At 38.2% G+C, this 19,708-nt stretch overlaps 1 protein-coding gene across 6 annotated transcripts in view; it reads left to right on the top strand.

The window, feature by feature from the left end:
• MAN1A2 (mannosidase alpha class 1A member 2) overlaps nucleotides 1-19,708 on the top strand; it is a 188,985-nt gene that overhangs the window by 30,867 nt on the left and 138,410 nt on the right. For 4 of the 6 annotated variants that reach the window (XM_019837695.3, XM_003990510.6, XM_045033343.1 and 1 more), the window contains exons 2-3: nucleotides 7,905-8,160; nucleotides 14,947-15,043. In XM_019837695.3, coding sequence (XP_019693254.1) covers nucleotides 7,905-8,160; nucleotides 14,947-15,043 — 353 coding nt within the window. Of the gene's footprint in view, nucleotides 1-2,756; nucleotides 2,840-5,172; nucleotides 5,321-7,904; nucleotides 8,161-14,946; nucleotides 15,044-19,708 lie in introns of those variants that run through there. The other 2 variants (XM_045033345.1, XM_045033346.1) reach the window with 2 other exon arrangements.

Below are 19,708 nucleotides of genomic sequence, written 5' to 3' on the forward strand. Positions count from 1 at the left end.
AACTCATGTTTTTCCTTTGAATTTGTATTTGAAGATCATGCATTTCTTTTTAAAAATTTTTTAATGTTTATTTATTTTGGGGGGTTGTCGAGAGAGGAGAGAGAGAATCCCAAGCAGGCTCTGTGCTGACAGCCTGGGCTCCATCCCACGGCCATAAGATCATAACTTGAGTTGATACCAAGAGTTGGATGCTTAACTGACTGAGCCACGCAGGCACCCCCGAAGATCATGCATTAGAAATGCTATTGTGCTATGTAAATCTTCTCAAGGCATACTTGTGTGCTTAGAAAATACCTTTTCTGTGGATATCTTACCTCTTCTGTCTAGCCTATAGTACCTATCCTGTCTACAACCTACAATACCTGTAGTTACTTACTTCCTTTGTTGTGATCCACTCATCTTATATTTACTTTGTTTACATATTTATTGGATTATTAGCTCCCTCACATTTGGTAGCTGTTTGTTGATTATCACTGAATTAAGCTGAACTTAATTCATTGACTGATAACTATTGACTTAATCTGAAATTACCATGAACGCAACCCCAAATTCCCTAAAATGTAGGTTTCTCCTGTTTTTACTGAATGATTTGTATAATTTTTATTCTTTAATAATAGGTAAATTACATGGATTGAATTTTCTCATGTTAAGCTGTTCTTATTTCTGGGATGAGTCCAATTAGTTATGATGAATTATTTTTTTTCTATATTTTATTATTGATGATTAACTTTGCTAATATTTTAATTAAAAAGAATCTGTGTTCGTGAATGAACCTAGCCTGTGATTGTCCCTTTTTCATAGTAATCATTCAGTTCTGTTTTGGACATGTTGAATTGGAGGTGTTTGGCATGGTGTCTTACATGCTGTTAGAAATTTGGATTTGGAGTACTTAGTAACCTGGTAAAGGCTGACCGTGTGTTTTTGTTTTTAATATAATAGTTGAGAAAACGGTTGGTGTTGAATAGGAGGAATACATAGAGTGAGAACAGAATTGAGAATGGAATACAACATTTTGGGGCGGATTGATGGTGGTAAAGCCAGTGTGTGATCAACAGTTTGAAAGGCAAGTATGAGGAAGAGGTAGTTTCAAAGGAGAACTTCGTTGTTGGTTTTTAACTGTCATGGATAGACGAATGATGTGAGGTTAAGGAAAATGGAAACAGCAAGTGTGGTACTTTTTGAAAAAGTATAGTGGGTAGAAGGAAGGGAGACACCAATGAATGTGGAGACAGGCACTTCTTTGAGGGAAGGTTTTAGTTTTTTTTAAGGATGGATGGAACTTCATGTTTGTTAGGTGAAGAGTAGAGAGGAAGAGAATGAGCATAAAGGGGAAGTATTTGTATATCTGCTTAAATCTTTGCCAAATAAGATTTCAGTGTGATCTTAGGTATCCTCATGTAATTGAGGCTGTATTTGCCCTTTACAATGTTTCCAAACATGACTTATTTTAATACTCTAATTGGAGACTGAAATTTATCACCTGGTTAGTTTCTTTCTGGCAGATCAGCCCTCAGATACTAATGAAAGCCTGAGGGAAAGAGAACATGTAGGTTGGAGAGTGGCTCAGTTAATATTAGGTCATTTTACCAAACATAAAAGTCACAAAACAACAGTGGCTTAAGCAAGATAAAAGTTTATTTCTGATCATACAAATTCTGTAGGGCAGCTTCAGTAAGGGAGGCTGAGAAGTAGAGTTTTATTTAGCAGGAGCATGTGCTTAGCTAAAAATTGAGGGCTCTAGGATGAAAGAAGAAGGGAGAAAAGATTGAGAAATAGTGTTTGTATCTGCACAGTAAGAGACAAACCCTTTAATACAATTCATCTCTTCTATGAAAGGCACTATTCGCATAAATACATATGTCAAAATGCCTATGTTTGTGTCTACTCTACTTACTAGCTTTATGACCCTGAACAGATTACTTAATTTTTCTCTTTGTGCCTTAGTATTTTCCTAACAAGATGGAGTACAGTGCTTAATAGAGGGTGCCTCATAAATTGGTGTCAGAATGAAATAAGTAACCGACTAAGCCAGTATCTTGTATATCTAAGCCACAACAATTATTAGTTTTTTGTCGTTCGCCTTTGCCTTTCAAGGATCGAGGATATGTGGAAGGACAAAACAAAACAAGACAACAGTAGCAAAGAAACCAAACCTTACGTTATGTGTCAGGTATCAAAGAATGAGTTAAATATTACACATTAAATATAATTGAAAAAAGCAATTTCAGATCTCATGAGAACCTATAGATAGATGTAAGGCCAAATTTTATTGGAAGCCTTGGAAGGTATTCAGAATTAGTCAAATGGCAAAGTTCTCCACAAGACAACCTCAGTTCTGCCAGGACCTGCAATTTCAGGGGTCTCCTACCACCACCCTCAGGCCTGATCATTTGCTAGCACTCACAGAACTTACTGAAAGCTGTTACATTCATGAGAGAATTGTAGATTACAGGGGAAGGATAGAGTTTATAGTCAGACTTCACATTGGGTGAAGTCCAGGAAGGTTCAAACGTGGGGCTTCTAGTATCCTGTCCTTGTGAAGTCAGGACGTTAGACTCTCCCCATCAGTGTGTGCCAGTACATATGGCAGCCAGTAAGCTTGCCTGAGCTTTGGTGTCCAGAGTTTTTATTAAGGCTTTGTTATGGCATGATTAATTGATTGTCCGCATGACTGAAGTCAGTCTCCGTGAAACTGTTTGACCCAGAACCCTCACCCTAAGTCATACTGTTGGTGTTTCTAGAGTGGCCAGCCCTGCCTCTGGGACTGTCTGATGTGGCCGGCCCCACCCTGTGATCAAGTGTGGCCAGCACCCACTATACACAAGGACGTTTTCATCAGGTATGCGAGAAATTGAGGACAAAGGCCAGACTTCCCTTTAGACAAGGCTGGATTCTTTACTAAACAAAAAGATACAAGTCACTGATGGAAAGGTACAGACATACACAGGTGGAGGTTCACATGGTTATCTGTTGAAGATATCAAAGTTAAAAAAATCTTGAAAATATGTGAGTAAAAGATCAAGTAGGTGAAAATAAACACCCGAAAGAGTTGATTCAGCTGGTATAAACATCTAGAGATTTGGCCACTAAAAATTTGAGGTGCCCCTTGAAAGGACACTGATGAAATGAAAATAAAAAATGGAAGAAAACTAGCAGAGAGGTTAGGATGTTAGATATTATTAATGGAATACTTTTACTTACCTTGGATATCACTAGCCGAGTGGTGTAGTCAGGGTAGTATTAATATGTGTTTTCCCCAAAAATACTGATCTTGGATGTTTTTAGTGATTTGTGCCAGATTGCAGAGTAAGTTGGGGCAGAGCTGGAAAGAGAATTGTCTCCTGACTTTTGGATTAAGTACTTTTACTCTGAGTACTTTTTCTCCCAAACTATAAAATAGTTCTTCTTGCCACCCCATTGACAAGAGGTCTGACTCAATTCCTTGGACTCTGGAGTTCCTCTTAGGGACTAGACTGGTCTTTCTTTGCACTTCAGTTCATGGTGTTTATTCTGTGGTGACTATACTCACTAAATTGCTAAACAAATAATTATTTGGGACAAATGCAAATTTATAGGTCTTTCAGATTTTCAAAATGTTTTTGTTTTTGTTTTTGTTTTTTTAATTTTTTTTTTCAACGTTTATTTATTTTTGGGACAGAGAGAGACAGAGCATGAATGGGGGAGGGGCAGAGAGAGAGGGAGACACAGAATCGGAAACAGGCTCCAGGCTCTGAGCCATCAGCCCAGAGCCCGACGCGGGGCTCGAACTCCCGGACCGCGAGATCGTGACCTGGCTGAAGTCGGACGCCTACCCGACTGTGCCACCCAGGTGCCCCCAAAATGTTTTTGAATAAAGCTCTGCACAATGTTGCAGTACTATAGGTTCTGCCATTAACAGATGCCATTAACAATGAACTGGAATAATGTGACTGCGGCTTTTGTACAGAGTACTGAAATTTAGAGGGTTCAAATTTTTATTTTTATTTTATTATTTTTTAAATGTTTATTTTTGAGATAGAGAGCGAGCGAGCAAGGGAAGGGCAGAGAGAGAGAGTCAGCGCAGAGCCTGATGTGGGACTAGAACTCACAACCGTGAGATCATGACCCGAGCCACAATCAAGAAGCAGATGCTTAACTGACTGAGTCACCCAGGCGTCCCCAATTTTTATTTTTAAAAATAACTTTTAAAGTATAATTTGAAAATTGTTCACATATATTGCTATCAAATATCTTCTTCACTTTCAGAGAAATAATAGATACTAGCATTTAAAGAATAGTAAATGAAAATAAGTTTCTCTACACTCATGCCCACTATTATTTCTAAGGTAATCCTGAAGGCCCCAACTGGTATTATGGACATATGGGCAAAGGAGTCAGGGCTGGAAGAGAAAGGGCACAGCCCTCTCCTAGTTCTGCAGGAGGCTGGCCCCATTTTAAGAGCGTTTGGTGCCCTCTAAGTCCTTGTAGGTTTGCCCAGAAGCTGTTGTGTCATTCAGTGCAGGGAAGCCGAGAAGTTGCAGGATGTCTCTGGGTGTTGGTCCTGGTACCTGAGAGTGCTGATGTTAGCCCAAATCATTAAATGGCTCGGGGGGGGGGGGGGGGGGGAGGGTAGGTAGTGAGGGAAGGAAGAAAACTGAGTTGATAAGGACTTTTCTATACTCTTAGACTCCTGTGTCATCTCATCTACTCCTGACAACAGTCTTGGGAGGTTGGTGGGGAAAAGGAGGCTCAGAGAGGTGACATCCATCTAATGCCACACAGCAAAAAAGTGGCAGGGTTCTCCCAAGGGCTTGTTTGGTTGATGGCATAGTTGGAGGGCTATCTTCTGTGGCGGCGTGTTTCATGGCATGCTAAAAGTGGTGTGTGAAGAAAATGGGGACTGTGACTAAATAAAGTTAGGAGGTGTTAGGCACCTTTATTGCGGGACTTCTCAGAGCCTTTGAGAAGTGCACCCCTGTGCATTGTGAAGCTTTGGAGAGGAGCATAGAATGTATTGTGGCCCATATTTCTCCCTTGCTCCCAGGGTAGGCTCTAGAAAGTGGCATGTAATACCCAACTTTGTGGAGGTGCACTGGTGGGCGAAGATGCTTTCCGCAGTGATGTCACAGATGAGCCACTGTAAACATGGTGGGGGCTTCCGTGGTGACATGGTGCTTGGAGCTAGAGGCGGAAAGTGTAGTTCCCTGTAGAGACTCTCCCACTTGTCATCAGGACAGAAACTGCCCTTGAAAGAACTGGTCGTCTCTGTTTGATGTGCTTCTTCGTTGGTGCTTAGTCCTAGGCCTTTGCCTTCCTGGCCATGTACCTGTCTGCTCACTGAGTGAGTGACTTGGAAAAATTCTTAGATGGAAGTGACAGAACACCCCACTGTTTCAGCCCCCCTGTCTGAAATTAGGGGACTGACCGGTAAAGGCCCTGGCAGCAACCCAGTGATATCAGTAGGCACTTTACCTCTTTGTTGTCTTTTCTCAGCCGTGTTGGCCGTTTGTCCCCAGGCTTCCTGCGTTTTGACTATCATAGCTTTAGGCGTCACAGCCACATTTGGAGACTGGAATCTGTGTTCAGGTAGATTTGGTCTTAGTAGCTAACAGGCTCTTTTCTCAAATGGTTCTGTCCGTTTTTTAATCCCAAAAGGAAAATATTTCCCAGTAGTCCTCTTTTGTCTCTGTAGTTGGAAAAAGGTTATGCGACCACCCCTAGCTACAGGGGCGTGTGAGGAAGACTTGGTTGGCATAGACACATCATGGTCTCTTCTCTGGGGCTAGGCACAGGGTTTCTGTGTTGTAAGGGGAGGGAGGGGGACTGGAAGGCTGTTGGGCGGTGCTTGCCTGTGTCTGCCTTGTTATCTGAGACTCTGTTTGGCTCCCCCCTGCTGCATTCTTCTCACCTCCAGTCTGTCTGCAGGCCCCATGGCTGCTTTCTCCCTGCCCTCAAGTTCCCTTGTGTTGCCCTGACTGTCTGTGTTGCTCTCTCCCCTCTTTTCTCTCTCATGTTTTCCTCATCACCCCTTCTTACTGCTAGCAATCCAGTTTTTTCTCTAAACATTTAACAATTTAATTTTTAATATTAGACTGTAAATTGATATTTTTCTCGATGTACACTTCTGTGATTTTTAAACACACGTGCATATTCCCATAGTCACTATAATTGGGATACGTAACAATGCTATCATCCCAAAAAACTCTCATGTTATTCCTTTATAGCCAACCCTTCCCCCATCCGTAACTCCTGGCAACCACTGATTTATTCACCATCCTTACATTTTTGTCTTTTTGAGAATGTCACGTTAAAAAAAAAAAAAATCTAGAATGTAACCTTTTGAGACTGGCTTCTTTCACTCACATAGTAATACCTTTGAAATTCATTCAAGTGTAGATGAATTGTTTATTTCTTTTTATTGCAAGTAGTATTCCATATTGTGGCTATACCAAGTAGAAACACTGGTTTGTTTATTTACTTGTTGGAGGACACCTGGGTTGTTTCCAGTTTTTGCCTATTATGGGTAAAGCCGTCACCAACTTTCCTGTATAGGATCCCCCCCCCCCAATTTTTAGCAATTGTGGTAAAATACATGTAACATCTATCACGTTAGCTATTTTTAAGCATACGGTGCAGTGGTAGTAAATGCCGTCATATTGTTGAGCCGCCATCTCCAGAACTCTTTCATCTTGTAGGAGCTGCAGCTCTACCCATTAACCAGGAACTTCCCATTTCCCTTTCCCCCGTCCTTCGGCAGCCACCATTCTCCTTTCTAGGATTTTGACTACTCTGAGTGTCTCATATGGGTGGAATCATACAGTTCTTGTCTTTCTGCCATGGGCTGTGTATAGGTTTTTGTGTCAACATAAGCCTTCGCTTCTCCAGGATAAATGTCCAGTGCAGTTGCCGAATTTTGTGATAGTCGCGTGTTTAGTTTCTTAAGAAACCACTAACCTTTTCCAGAGTGGCTGTACCATTTTATATTCCCACCAGCAATGTTGTGGATCCAGCTGTGTGCAGAGTTTGAATTAAATTTCTGGAGAGGGGACTCTGCTGACTGTGGAGTTAGATATTTACCCTTAGAGGAGTCATCATTGGCTGATTTGGAAAATAGTAACTACCACTGTTGTATTCATTCGTGTGGATTGGGGCAGATGTGTGGAGAGAAGATCGAGCTCTCACAAAACTAGGGCTGGGTGAAAGACCCTGTAGGCGTCCCCTGCGGTAGTGGTTTCCAAATCTGTGTGCATACCAGAATTCCTCAGAGGATTTCTTAATAATATACATTCATGGGTTTCATACAGACCTACCAAATTGGAATCTGTATTTTTAACGAGGGCTCAAGGGAGTTTTAAGCATTCTGCCCACATCAGTTGGGAATTGTGTTTTAAGATCTATGGTATTTCCAAAATGTGAAAGTTTTAGAAGCATGTCTTGTACTATGTAACAAATGAAAAATTTCCTGAGCTCTTATCTTTTCCACTTATTTCTTTCCTTGACCCCATATTTATATTTTTGTCCCCTCTTCATACTTAATTCTGTTACTAATTTTCTCTCCCCCATCTAGTTTTCTCTCTGGGTTGTCTCTCTCCCCCTCTCCCCCTCCCTTCTCTCCTTCTCCCACTTTTCCTTTTTCATGTGTCTCCTGACAAGTTACCGATTGCTCTTTTGGTCCTGCAGTTGTAACTTTCTTTCTAGGTTCCCTCTTCTCCAGGCTTGTAGAGTGTTTACTGTTTAGCACCCAGGGCTTATACCAAGTTACATGTATCCTGTAGGGGCAGATAGAGCTGGGTCTCTCACAGATCATCCTTACCTTTTAATGGCAGGAGTAGAAAACATCTACCAGGGTTTGGTGGAGGAAACTTTACATTTTATATTGAACTAATTAAGGGTTATTCTTAACTAGTCTTTTTTTCTTCTCCCAGGGAAGAAGAAGAACGTTTGAGAAATAAAATTCGAGCTGATCACGAGAAGGCCCTGGAAGAAGCAAAAGAAAAATTAAAAAAGTCGAGAGAGGAAATCCGAGCAGAAATTCAGACAGAGAAAAATAAGGTAGTCCAAGAAATGAAGACAAAAGAGAAGAAGCCACTGCCACCAGTCCCTATACCAAATCTAATAGGAATAGATGGTGGAGACCCAGAAGATAATGACATAAGAAAGAAAAGGGAAAAAATTAAAGAGGTAATAAGCTGAGATTTATGATATGGAATGGTTATGGCGTTTGACTGGATTTTAATATATATGAACATTTGTATCATCTATGGTGTCATACTTTTTCTTGTTTGTTTTTGGGTCATGGTCGTGGTTCAGATTCCAAGTTGGCAGTAAAGGCTAGAACTCACTCTTTCTTAATATGGATTGTAATATTATTGGACACTTAAAATTTTGATATAATGTTTGGATTGTTACACCATTCTGTATTGAGAGATCTTTTGATAGTCAGCATTTTATAAATAATGTAGACTAGATCTGTAAATAATTTATCATTGAATAGGAAATTTCTTAAGGGTTTACTTACAAGGGACTCTGCTAGATACTATGCAAATCTCCTCATAAACATGCTCCTGAAAAGTTAACATTATATCTGCCATCTTTTAAGGAATGGGTCATGAAACCCCTCAACCACACTGCAGATTCCTTCCAAACAGTCTCAGTGGATTGAGGAATGGGAAGCGGTTGACCTCAGAATTCTTTAAATTGTTTAATCTCCGAAGTCTTTCAATTTGTTATTCTAGGAATTACTTGGAGATAAAGACAATAACAGAGAGGGGAAAGTCTGGTGAATATTACAGTTAAATTTTGTTAATTAGAACTCCTGCTAATTCTTGGTAGAGTTTGCAGTTGCAGTGCCTGTGAAAAAAAAGATTTTGTCAGGTTGTAACAGCATCAACAATATTTCAAAGGGATTGTTTATCATAAAATAAGACAATAAGTTTAGTTCAAATAGTCAGATATGTATTCAAATATATTCTAATAATGAACATGGAAGATTTAGTAGATTCTTTAAGCTTGACCTTATGAATTAGCGTAAGAACTGGACCTTGATGGAATTGTGAAATAGAACTGTACTCTGGATCCTGGAGTCTGTTTTATGCACTGGCTGCTAAAGGATTTAGACTGTATGGGGGAAACGTTGACAGGTTGTTGTGGGGTTTTTGTTGTTGTTTGTTTTTTGAGATGCCTGACTTTTTTTTTTTTAGATGTCATTAGAATTTATTGAAATATTTTCTTATGTATGTAATAATTCAAATAACAGTGTGTGTTTAGAAGACACCCAAGATCAGCCTCAGTGATTGCTAGAAGTACTCCCAGAACCCAGCAAAGCTGTTGTATTCATGATTTTGGTTTATTACAGCAGTAGGCAACAGATTAAAATTAGTAATAGAAAAAGCTTATAGGACAGAGTCCAGGAGACATCAGATGCAAGTTACTAGTTGTCCTTTTCCAGTGGACACCGCTTAATTCTTCCAGCAGTGTTGTGTGATGCTGTGTATGAAATATCACCAACAAGGGAAGTTCACCTGAGCCTTGGTGTCCAGGGTTTTTATTTGAGATTCATTCTTTAGGCGTGGCTGAACTTAGTTCTCCCAAGTCCTCCAAAGGTCAGGCTGATACCATGTGGCCCAAGGCTGCCACCATAAATCACATTGTGAACATGAACTGACATGGCCCAAAGCTTCATTTAAATGAAGATATTCTTGACAGACAGGATAATAAAATTTTAGCAGTTATTTTCCAGGAGTCTGGCACAGGACATATCTTTCTTTAGGATGTACAGGGTTTGGACAACTCAGACCTGGCGAGTTAACCCTTTAGAGCACACCACAATATCCGGTATTTTTACAAGCCAATGCCTGTATAGGTTCCTATTAAACATTATCGATACTGGCTTAACACACAGAGAAAGTTGAAATTTAAGCTGGTGGTGAAAGAAGCTAACAAGGGGCAAGGTGATATGAATGGCAGGATACCTGAGCATTTCAAGAATTAGAGACATTGTTTACCTCTGAAGGCAGGGGTATAATGAAATTGGAAAGGGATTATTTGAAAATTTTAAGAGGTGCTCTTAACTCCTAGATCCTCAGTTCTCTAGTTTTGGCATCCTAGCTGCTGCCTTCCCTTCCCCAACAGAACACTAAAGTTTACCTTTTGGAGGGATGAATTAGGAAAGATCTGGATTTGGGGAACACCAGGTATGGCTGAGGGAAAACAAAAAAAGTGGCTAAGGTGGAGGGAATTAAGTGAAAAATGTTCTGAATATATTAAGACTGCTTTCTTGTGAGCTCTCAGAATTCTGACAGCCAGGTGTGTGTATTCAATAAGCAGGAGAGTGGATGACTTCTCTTTGAAGAGACTGGTCCAAGACAAGAGTCTTCTACACTGTTCCTCAGTGAAACACCACTGGGTGTCACCTGTGCTCCCTAACTAAGAGGAGGCTCAGTTCAAGTCCTGCTTGTTTACTAATAGCCTTTAATTATCATTTGTTTCCCTCTTATGTGAAGAACAAAGATCACCAGGCATTTCAGGAAAGTTTCTCACATTAGAGAATAAAACAGATGGAAGAAAGGAATTCAGAGAATACAGAAACAATACAGGGGGGAGAAAAAAACAAAAGCATTAACATCATTGGAGTGACAAAAAAATGGAACTCATAAAGCGAGAAAAATAAGTTCTGAAAAGGAACATTTATAGCATACGAAGGAGCTTTTTGGAAATAAAAAGTGTGATAGAATTTTAAAATTCAGTAGAAGAGTTGGAAGATACAATTGAGCAAATCTCAGTAGAACAAAGAGATTGAGAAAACAAGAAAATGAGATCAGTCAAGAACATCTAACAGGTGATTAGATAGAGGAAAAAGGAGGAGAAGAAATCAAAGAAACAATTTAAGAAAAAATTGGCTGAAACTAAAGAATGTGAATTTACAGATTGAGAGGACCTGTCAGGCATAGAACAACAGTGAGCAACAAACAAACAAACAAACAAACAAAAAGAGAGACTTCTACTGAAATTTTAGAAAAATAGGCATTCAAAAACAGATCCTAGGGGCACTTGGGTGGCTCAGTCAGTTAAGTGTCCAACTCTTGATTTTGGCTCAGATCATGATCTCACAGTTGTGAGATCAAGCCTGTGTTGGGCTCTATGCTGGACATAGAGTCTGCTTAAGATTGTCTCTCTCCCTTTCTCTCTCTCTTTCTCTCTCTCTCCATCTCCCTCCATCCCTCCCTCTCCTCCCTTCCCCTCTCCCTGTCTCTCTCTACCCATACCCCCTACACACATGCACACTCCTTCTCAAAAAAAAAAAAAAAATAATAATAGTGATCCTAAAAGTTTAGGGAGAAAAAAAAGGCTCCACTCAAAAGATGGGATTGTACATAATGGCACCTCAGATTCCTCAGTCACAATTTTGGAAACTGGAAGAGAGTGGAGCAATGGCTTAGAAAGAATGATCTATTCAGCCAATTTATGAATCAAATCTGAGAGTAAATTTAGTCATTTTCTCAGATTGCTATCGGAAAATATGCTTCAGCACAAAAATAGGAAGAGAAGGGCTTTTGGCAATAGGGGATCTGTCACTAGAGAGAGAAAGGAAGGGCGCTCTCCGGATGGTGAATAAGGGACTCAGCAGGGTGACTGCTGTGCTTTGGGCAGAGCTTAGAGCTGGAGGGTGGAGAGCTTCGGGAAGGATTGGTTCATCAGAGAATAAAACGGAACTGATAGTCTTATCTGGTGTGTTTGATTATATTGAGACAAGTTTTGAAGCTCAAGTATAATTTGGAAGTAAATTCAGAATCGATACATTAAAAACCTAAGCAAACAAAGAAACTCAAACCCTCAGACAAGTAGGTAACAGCAGGAAAAACAAAAGTTGAATAAAATAGTGTGATAATTATAAGAAAAGCATGTTGTTATTTAAATTGGGAGGATGTGGGCGGGAGAAATCTATGTGGGGAGGTTTATGTGGAGATAGTAGTGGCATAAGAAAGCTAAATTACCGTAACTATAGGAGAGTACAGTAAATATCTAAATGCTGAAATAGCACTGTAGACTATATTTCAGAATATAGTCTTAGATAGAAAAAAACAGGTGAAAGAGTTTAATTGCCCCAGGAGAGTGGGAATTATGAGTGGGGAAGATATGGCAGACTATTAGATTTCTTTTAAGAATCAGCTTTATTGAGGCGTAATGTGTATACAATAAAATGTACCTGTTGTAAGAGTACTGCTTGTTAAAAATATAAAAGAGTACTGCTTGGTTATGGGTTTTGACAGATGTATACACCTGTATAACAGCAACTATTATCAAGATGTGAATACGTTTACAGTCTCAAAATGGCTTTCTTGTGCCCTTCTCTGGTCAGTGTACTCTTTGGTCCCGGGCAACCACTGATCTGTTTCTAGTCATTGCAGATTAGACTGGTCTTTTCTAGAGTTTCAGTGAAGTGGAATCATAAAGTATGTGATATTTTGTTTCTGGACTTTTGCTCAGCATAATTTTTTTGAGATTCATCTATGTAGATTGCACATGAAGGTAATTTTTATCTTAACAGTATTCTGTTATATGCAGGTACCGTAGTTTGTTTTATTTATTCACCTGTTGAATGGTTGTTCAACATTTGATCCAGTTTTTGGCTATTAGGAATAAAGTTGGCAGTGAGCACTTGTGTGTCAGTATTTGTGTGGGTACATGTTTAAGTTTTAGTTTTGACATTTCAGTCTGTGATCTGTTGCCAGTTAATTTTTTATTGTCTGAAGTAAGGGTGCACTTCAGTTTTTACCTGTAGGGCTTTCTAGCTGTTCAGCATCATTTGTTGAAATGATCCTTTTCCTATTGAATTACCTTGGCACTTTGTTTATTTATTTATTTTTTCAATATATGAAGTTTATTGTCAAATTGGTTTTCATACAACACCCAGTGCTCATCCCAAAAGGTGCCCTCCTCAATACCCATTACCCACCCTCCCTTCCCTCCCACCCCCCATCAACCCTCAGTTTGTTCTCAGTTTTTAAGAGTCTCTTATGCTTTGGCTCTCTCCCACTCTAACTTCTTTTTTTTTTTTTTTTTTCCTTCCCCTCCCCCATGGGTTTCTGTTAAGTTTCTCAAGATCCACATAAGAGTGAAAACGTATGGTATCTGTCTTTCTCTGTATGGCTTATTTCACTTAGCATCACACTCTCCAGTTCCATCCACGTTGCTACAAAGGGCCATATTTCATTCTTTCTCATTGCCACGTAGTACTCCATTGTGTATATAAACCACAATTTCTTTATCCATTCATCAGTTGATGGACATTTAGGCTCTTTCCATAATTTGGCTATTGTTGAGAGTGAACTGAACTTGTATCCCTGTTAATTTTATTGAAGTCATTATAGTTCTAGTGGGTTATTATTATTATTTTTTAGATTGCTTAGGATTCTCCTTATACATAGTAATGTCCTCTGTGAATAGAGGTGCTTTTCCTTTATCCTTTTTGATTGTTATGCCTTTTATTTCTTGTTACACTGGCTAGGACTTTCAGTACATTATTGAAAATAAATGTGGAGAATGGACATACTTGATTTGTTATCAACTTGAAGGGTTAAGAATTTAGTCTTAAGTATGATGTCAGCTGTAGGTTTTTTGAAGATCCCCTTTATTAGATGGTGGGTATTTCCTTATAGTTTATTGAGAGTTTTTTTATCATGGATGGCTGTTGAATCTTGTCAAGTGCTTCGTCTGCCTCTATGAAAATGATCGTATGATGTTTTTCCTTTTATTCTAGTAACGTGGATTCTGTTGATTGGCTTTTGAATGTTAAATTAGTCTAGGTTAAAACTAGGTTTTACTGTACTTGATCATTATGTAGTATCCTCTCTAGATTGCTAATTTTGGTTAAGGAATTTCACATCTGTTTTTGAGATACACTGGTTTTCAGTTTTGTTGTAATATCTTTGTCTGGTTTTGGTGTGTGAATAATGCAAGCTGTAAAAAAGCAAGTTGAGGAATATTTGAATGAGTGATATACTGTTAAATGAATAGATTTTTTATATACCACAGTCCACTATTAAATAATTCACCTGTTGTATAATTAACAAACTAGTTGATAGTTCAAACTAGTTGATATAAAAAAATATTTACTAAGTGGCTGTAAACTAGGGCTTCGAGCTTGGCTAAATCCAAGTCTGTAGGTGTTATTGTCAATAATATTCATTTTATCCTTTTGTTTAGTATCTCCACGTTGGGAGAGTGTTAGCCCCCATCAGCCCAAGATAATGTGTTACACAGACCTTGAGATTGCAAAATGAGAGAGTCCCTTTATCTCCTAGTGTCTGTAACAATATGCATAAAAGGACTTGATTGCCACTACTTGAATCACAGGTACCTAGTCACTGTGATTAGGTCAGGGTTGGCAAACTACAACCCACAGGCCAAATTCTGCCTGCTATTTTTTAAAAATAAAATTTAGTTGGAGAAGGTATATCCATTTGTTTATGTATTGTCTAAGGCTACTTTTGTGCTATGGTAGCTGTGTTAAGTAATTGCTAGAGACGGTATGGACTGCAAAGCCTGAAGTATTTATTTTAAAGAAGGATTTTGCTGATCTTCAGCCTAAGGGTAAGGAGTTCTCTAGTAATTGGTTGTGGAGTCGGAGCCCCTTGATTGACAGTGCCGTCGTGATCACAGGGAGGGAAGGGGAGCTATTCTCCAAAGAATTGGCAGTTCCTCAAAGGAAAGAGTGCTGAACAGACACCTTCTTCCCCAATAAAAAGAACTTGTCTTTTATACCCAAGTTTTTCTTCTCTTGTGTAGACTGAGGTTAAACATGATGATGTGGGTTATCACGCTAGTAAAAAATGTTAATAGAATAATATTCTGATACAGGAGATAACAGGAAGAATGGGTAAGGCTGCAGTGATAGATGATATAGATCGATGAAATAACGGTCTGTGAGTGATGTTAATTGATGGATTATAATTTTTCTTTTCTCAGATGATGAAACATGCCTGGGATAATTATAGGATATATGGATGGGGACATAATGAACTCAGACCCATTGCTAGGAAAGGACACTCCACTAATATCTTTGGTAAGTTTACCTCTTCTAACTACTGTATCCATCTTTAAAACGGAATCTAAGTTCTTAAGTACTTTCTAAAACCTGAACATTTCTATTATAATTTGAAGCAACATGTATTTTTTTTTTTTGCAAGCTTCAGTCAAGATTTCATGCTAGTTGCTTTAGAATATACAGATAATGTGGTAGATTTTCTACCTCTACAGATGTTGTAGTCATTTATCAGTGTTTTGAAGCTTTTTCTGCACTTTTTTCTTTAATGTCAGGGAAGTTAGGTACCTATTTGTAATTCTCTTTCTTCAGCACAGTTCTGATACCCCCCGCATTATGAGGGGGAAGAGACGTGAAAGAAAGCAGTAGTGCTCTGTGTATATAAAAAAGTCACATGCCCAAGGTGATTTGGTTGGTAAGGTGAGTGGGTGATATTGTACACTCACAATTCCAAGGGAAAGATTCATTTGTTTGTGGATGGAGGTCTGGGGAAGAGCTGTGTTCAGCCTGAGTTCACTCTAACTTTCTAGGTCTCTTGAGCTCACTTCTACTTGTTAAACTTCTCCATTTCAAAAAGTACTTAACAACTTTTACTTAACCTAAGGATAAGTCTTGAGAATCATCAAGCTGTTATTTATTATAGTCTTCACCTCTTTCCCGCATTCTCAATTTTTCTTGATGTAATGGGTATCTTTTAAGTAATAATAGGTGAAGTTAAGAAAATATTGAGGTAGGGAGGCACATGGACTAGTTATATGCAACGTAGTTATCTTTGCTAATTGTAGTGTGCCACCACAGTAACCTAAATTAAATCACGGCATTTTTCCTCGTGACATTTGAAAGAGTTTTTCTAATGCTATGATTTCTCTTGTAATTTGTTGCTTGCTTATTTTCTGTAAAACATAAAATGTCTGAAAAGATCATTTCTCTTGGGTTTCAGAGGTGTTGGAATCGAGGAATAATGAAAAAAAATTTTCTTTAGGTCGTCAAAGACACCAGAAATATCTTAATACAGTTAACTTAGAATCTGTCACCTAATGAAATAAAGCATATTCCCTTAGCAAAGGTTACAAATGGAAAAGTTCCCATTGTTTTGTGGATGCCACAGTGTGAGACATTAGTGCAGGAAAAGACATTTTATGTTTAATGGTTAATTAAAATTAGATCCTCTTTTCAAGTAAATATTTTTTTCAGTATTAAACTCTTTGGTAAACTGTTAGTCCTTCTAAAGGATTAGAGTATAAATGTGTAAAATAAAAGTTGCATGTTAATTTTCTACTTCTTTTTTAAACTGTATTTCTCAGAACATATACTGTATTAACATTTGTCAAATGGATACGGGTCCTAGGCAAAATAGTTGGTAAGTTTATTAATTTTGAGAGAGAGAGAGAGAGAGAGCAACCAGGGGAGAGGCGGAGAGAGAGAAAATCCCAAGCAGGCTCCTCGCTGACAGCGCTGTGCCTGACGCAGGGCTGGAACTCACAAACCCTGAGATCATGACCTAAGCTGAGACCAAGAATCTGATGCTTAACTGACTGAGCCACCCAGGTGCCCCTGTTTTGTTTTGTGTTGTTTTTGTTTTGTTTGATTTTACTTTAGGAGAAGTCTAACTGAGTGGTAATAGTTCTGAGTGTCTCATTTGATGTCCCAAATTCAGTATGTCTTTAAGAATCAGAATCTTAGAATTGAAAGAAACTTCAAAAGTCTAGCCTCTCTATTATGGTAGGAACATACAGGCGAGTATTGAAACTTTACTTACAGTATTTGAGATTACATGGAAAAGAACTTAAAAACGTGTTCTTTTCCATTTTACTCGCTTCAATTATTAAAAAATTCTTTTATGTGGTAACTGAAATAAGCATTCCTCTGACTTCTATCTGGTTAGTTCTTGGCATCATAGGATTCTTTATGTGCAGATAACAGAAAATCCATTTCAAAATGGCTTAAACTAAAGTAAATTTAATCAGCTCAATGAAGTCCTAGCATAGATGGGAGTCCAACTAAGCTTTTTATTTATGTCTTTTCTCCGTTTTCCTCTGTGTGTTGATATCTTCAGGCTGGCTTCTTAGCAGGACGGCTGCCTCAGTGTGAAGCTGTATATATATGTACTACCACATCTGTAGAGCAGAGAGCACTTGGTTTTCGTAGAAACTTCGTTGACTCATTGTTTCTTGTCTCAAATTGGCTTTTGTGCCCATCCTCGAACCAAATGCTACTTCCAGAAGGATGGCGTATATTCTTTTGGTTTTGCCCCATGAAGGCAAACTCCTGGAGCTAGTGAGTGAGAAGAAAATGTTGCTGGATGTAAATTAGCACTGATACTAATTATTCCAACAGTGATTAATGGAATGAATTCTTTTTACTTAGATATACTGAAGAATTAAGAGTTTTGTTAGGAATAGGTCTTCTCGCCCTTAAAGGGAAGAATTTTGATTTGGAAAAGAGTGTTAACTTTGCAGTGCTTTTTGAAGTGTGCCTTTATTTTCTCTATACGTGTCTGTGTCTGTGTATGTAGGTATGTTTATGTATAAATTCTTTTTGCTATTTCTAACTTAACTGGCTCATGACTTCTAATATTTTGTTGAGGATTTTTGCACTTATCTTTTGCATTTATATTGCTTTGTATTTTTCTTACATTATCTTTGTCTTGTTTTGGTATCCAGGTAATGTCTCATAAAATGAATTTGGAAGTGTTCTCTGCTCTTTATTTTTCCGGAAGATATTGTTTAACATTGATTTTATTTTCTTCTTCAGTGTTGATAGTATTCACCAGTGAAGCCATCTGCATCTAGAGATCCCCCCCCCCCTCCCCCCCGGGAGGTTTTTAAACTGAAAATTCAGTTTCTTTAACAGTAAGGACCAATCAGCTTATCTACAGTTGACTCTTGAACAACATGGGTTTGAACTGCATGGGTCTACTTTATATATAGGGTGTTTTTGTTTTTGTTTTTGTTTTGTTTTGTTTTTGATAAATACAGTACAGTAGTGTGAATGCATTTTCTCTTATGATTTTATTAATAGCTTTTTTCTATCATACTTTATTGTAAGAATGTAGTTTAATTATAAACTAAATTTAATTCTAAACATTGTCTATTAAGACAGTGTGTGTTAATCAACTATTATCAGTAGGCTTCTAGTAAACAGTAGTAGGCTATTAGTACTTAAGTTTTTGGGGAGTCAAGTTATATGGGTTTTTGACTGCATTGTGGTCAGCATCCTTAACCCTAGGCTTCTTCAAGGACCAACTGTATTTCTTTCAGGGTGAGTTTTGGTAGTTTATGGTTTTTGAGGAATTGGTCCATTTCATCTTAGTTATTGATTTTATGTGCATAGAGTGTTTGGAATATTGCCTTGCTATCTTTTGGATGTCTGTGGCAGCTGTAGAGATAATCCCCTTTCATTCCTGATATTAGTAATTCATGTTTTCTCTCTTTCTCTTTGTCCTGCTAGAAGCTTGGTTTCATTGATCTTTTTAAAAAATTTATCATGGTTCACTTTATTTTTTTATTCAAGTAATAACATAGAGTGTATACTAATTTCTAGTGTACAATATAATGACTCAGCAATTCTGTACGTTAGTCAGTGCTCATCGTGGTTAAGTGTACTCCTTAATCCTCTTTACCTCTTTCATCCATCCCCTGCCCACCTTCCCTCTGGCAACCACCAGTTTGTTCTCTGTGTGTTTTTTTGTTTGTCTCTTTTATTTTGTTTTATTTCTTAAATTCCACATATGAGTGAAATCATACGGTATTTGTCTTCCCCAAGCTGACTTATTTCACTTAGTATTATATCCTCTTGATCCATCCATGTTGTTGCAAATGGCAAGATTTCATTCTTTTTGATGGCTGAGTAATTTTCTATTGTATTGCTTTTCTCTTGGCTTTTATAAATAATGCTGCAATAAACATAGGAGTGCACATATCTTTTTAAATTTGTGTTTCCATTTTCTTTGGATAAATACCCAGTAGTGGAATTACTGGATCATATGATAATTCTATTTTTCATTTATTGAGGAACCTCCATACTGTTTTTCACAGTTGGTGCACCAGTCTGTATTCCCACTAATAGTACATGAGGGTTCCTTTTTCTTCACATCCTCGTCATCTCTTGTTATTTCTTATGTTTTTGGTTTTAGCCATTATGACAGGTGTGAGGTGCTATAACTCATTGTGGTTTTGATTTGCATTTTGCTGATGATGAGCAATGTTGAGCATCCTTTCATGTGTCTGCTGGCCATCTATATGTCTTCTTTGGAAAAATGTCTATTTGTTGATCTTTTTAATATTTTCTTTATGTTTTTCATTTCTTTGATTTCTGCTCTTTACCATTTTGTTTCTTTTGCAGTTTTGAGTTGATTTAGCTCTTGCTTTTCTAATTGCTCTAAGTGGAAGCCTGGAGTGTGGATTTGAGATCCTTTTCTCCAATGTAAGCATTTGGTGCTGTACATTTCCTGTAGGTGCTGCTTTAGTTGTATGCTAAAGATTTTGGTATGTTGTGTTTCACTTTCCATTTAATTCAATATGTTTTAAAATTTCTCTTGAGGAACCCTCTTGCCCTGTTGGTGAGAATGCAAACTGGTGCACCCGCTCTGGAGAATAGTATGGAGGTCCCTCAAAAAGTTACAAACAGAACTACCCTATGATTCAGCAGTTGCATTAGTATTAGTAGGTATTTTCCCCAAGGATA

This window comes from Felis catus, chromosome C1 (genome assembly GCF_018350175.1).
Source record: "Felis catus isolate Fca126 chromosome C1, F.catus_Fca126_mat1.0, whole genome shotgun sequence".
Lineage (NCBI taxonomy): Eukaryota > Metazoa > Chordata > Mammalia > Carnivora > Felidae > Felis > Felis catus.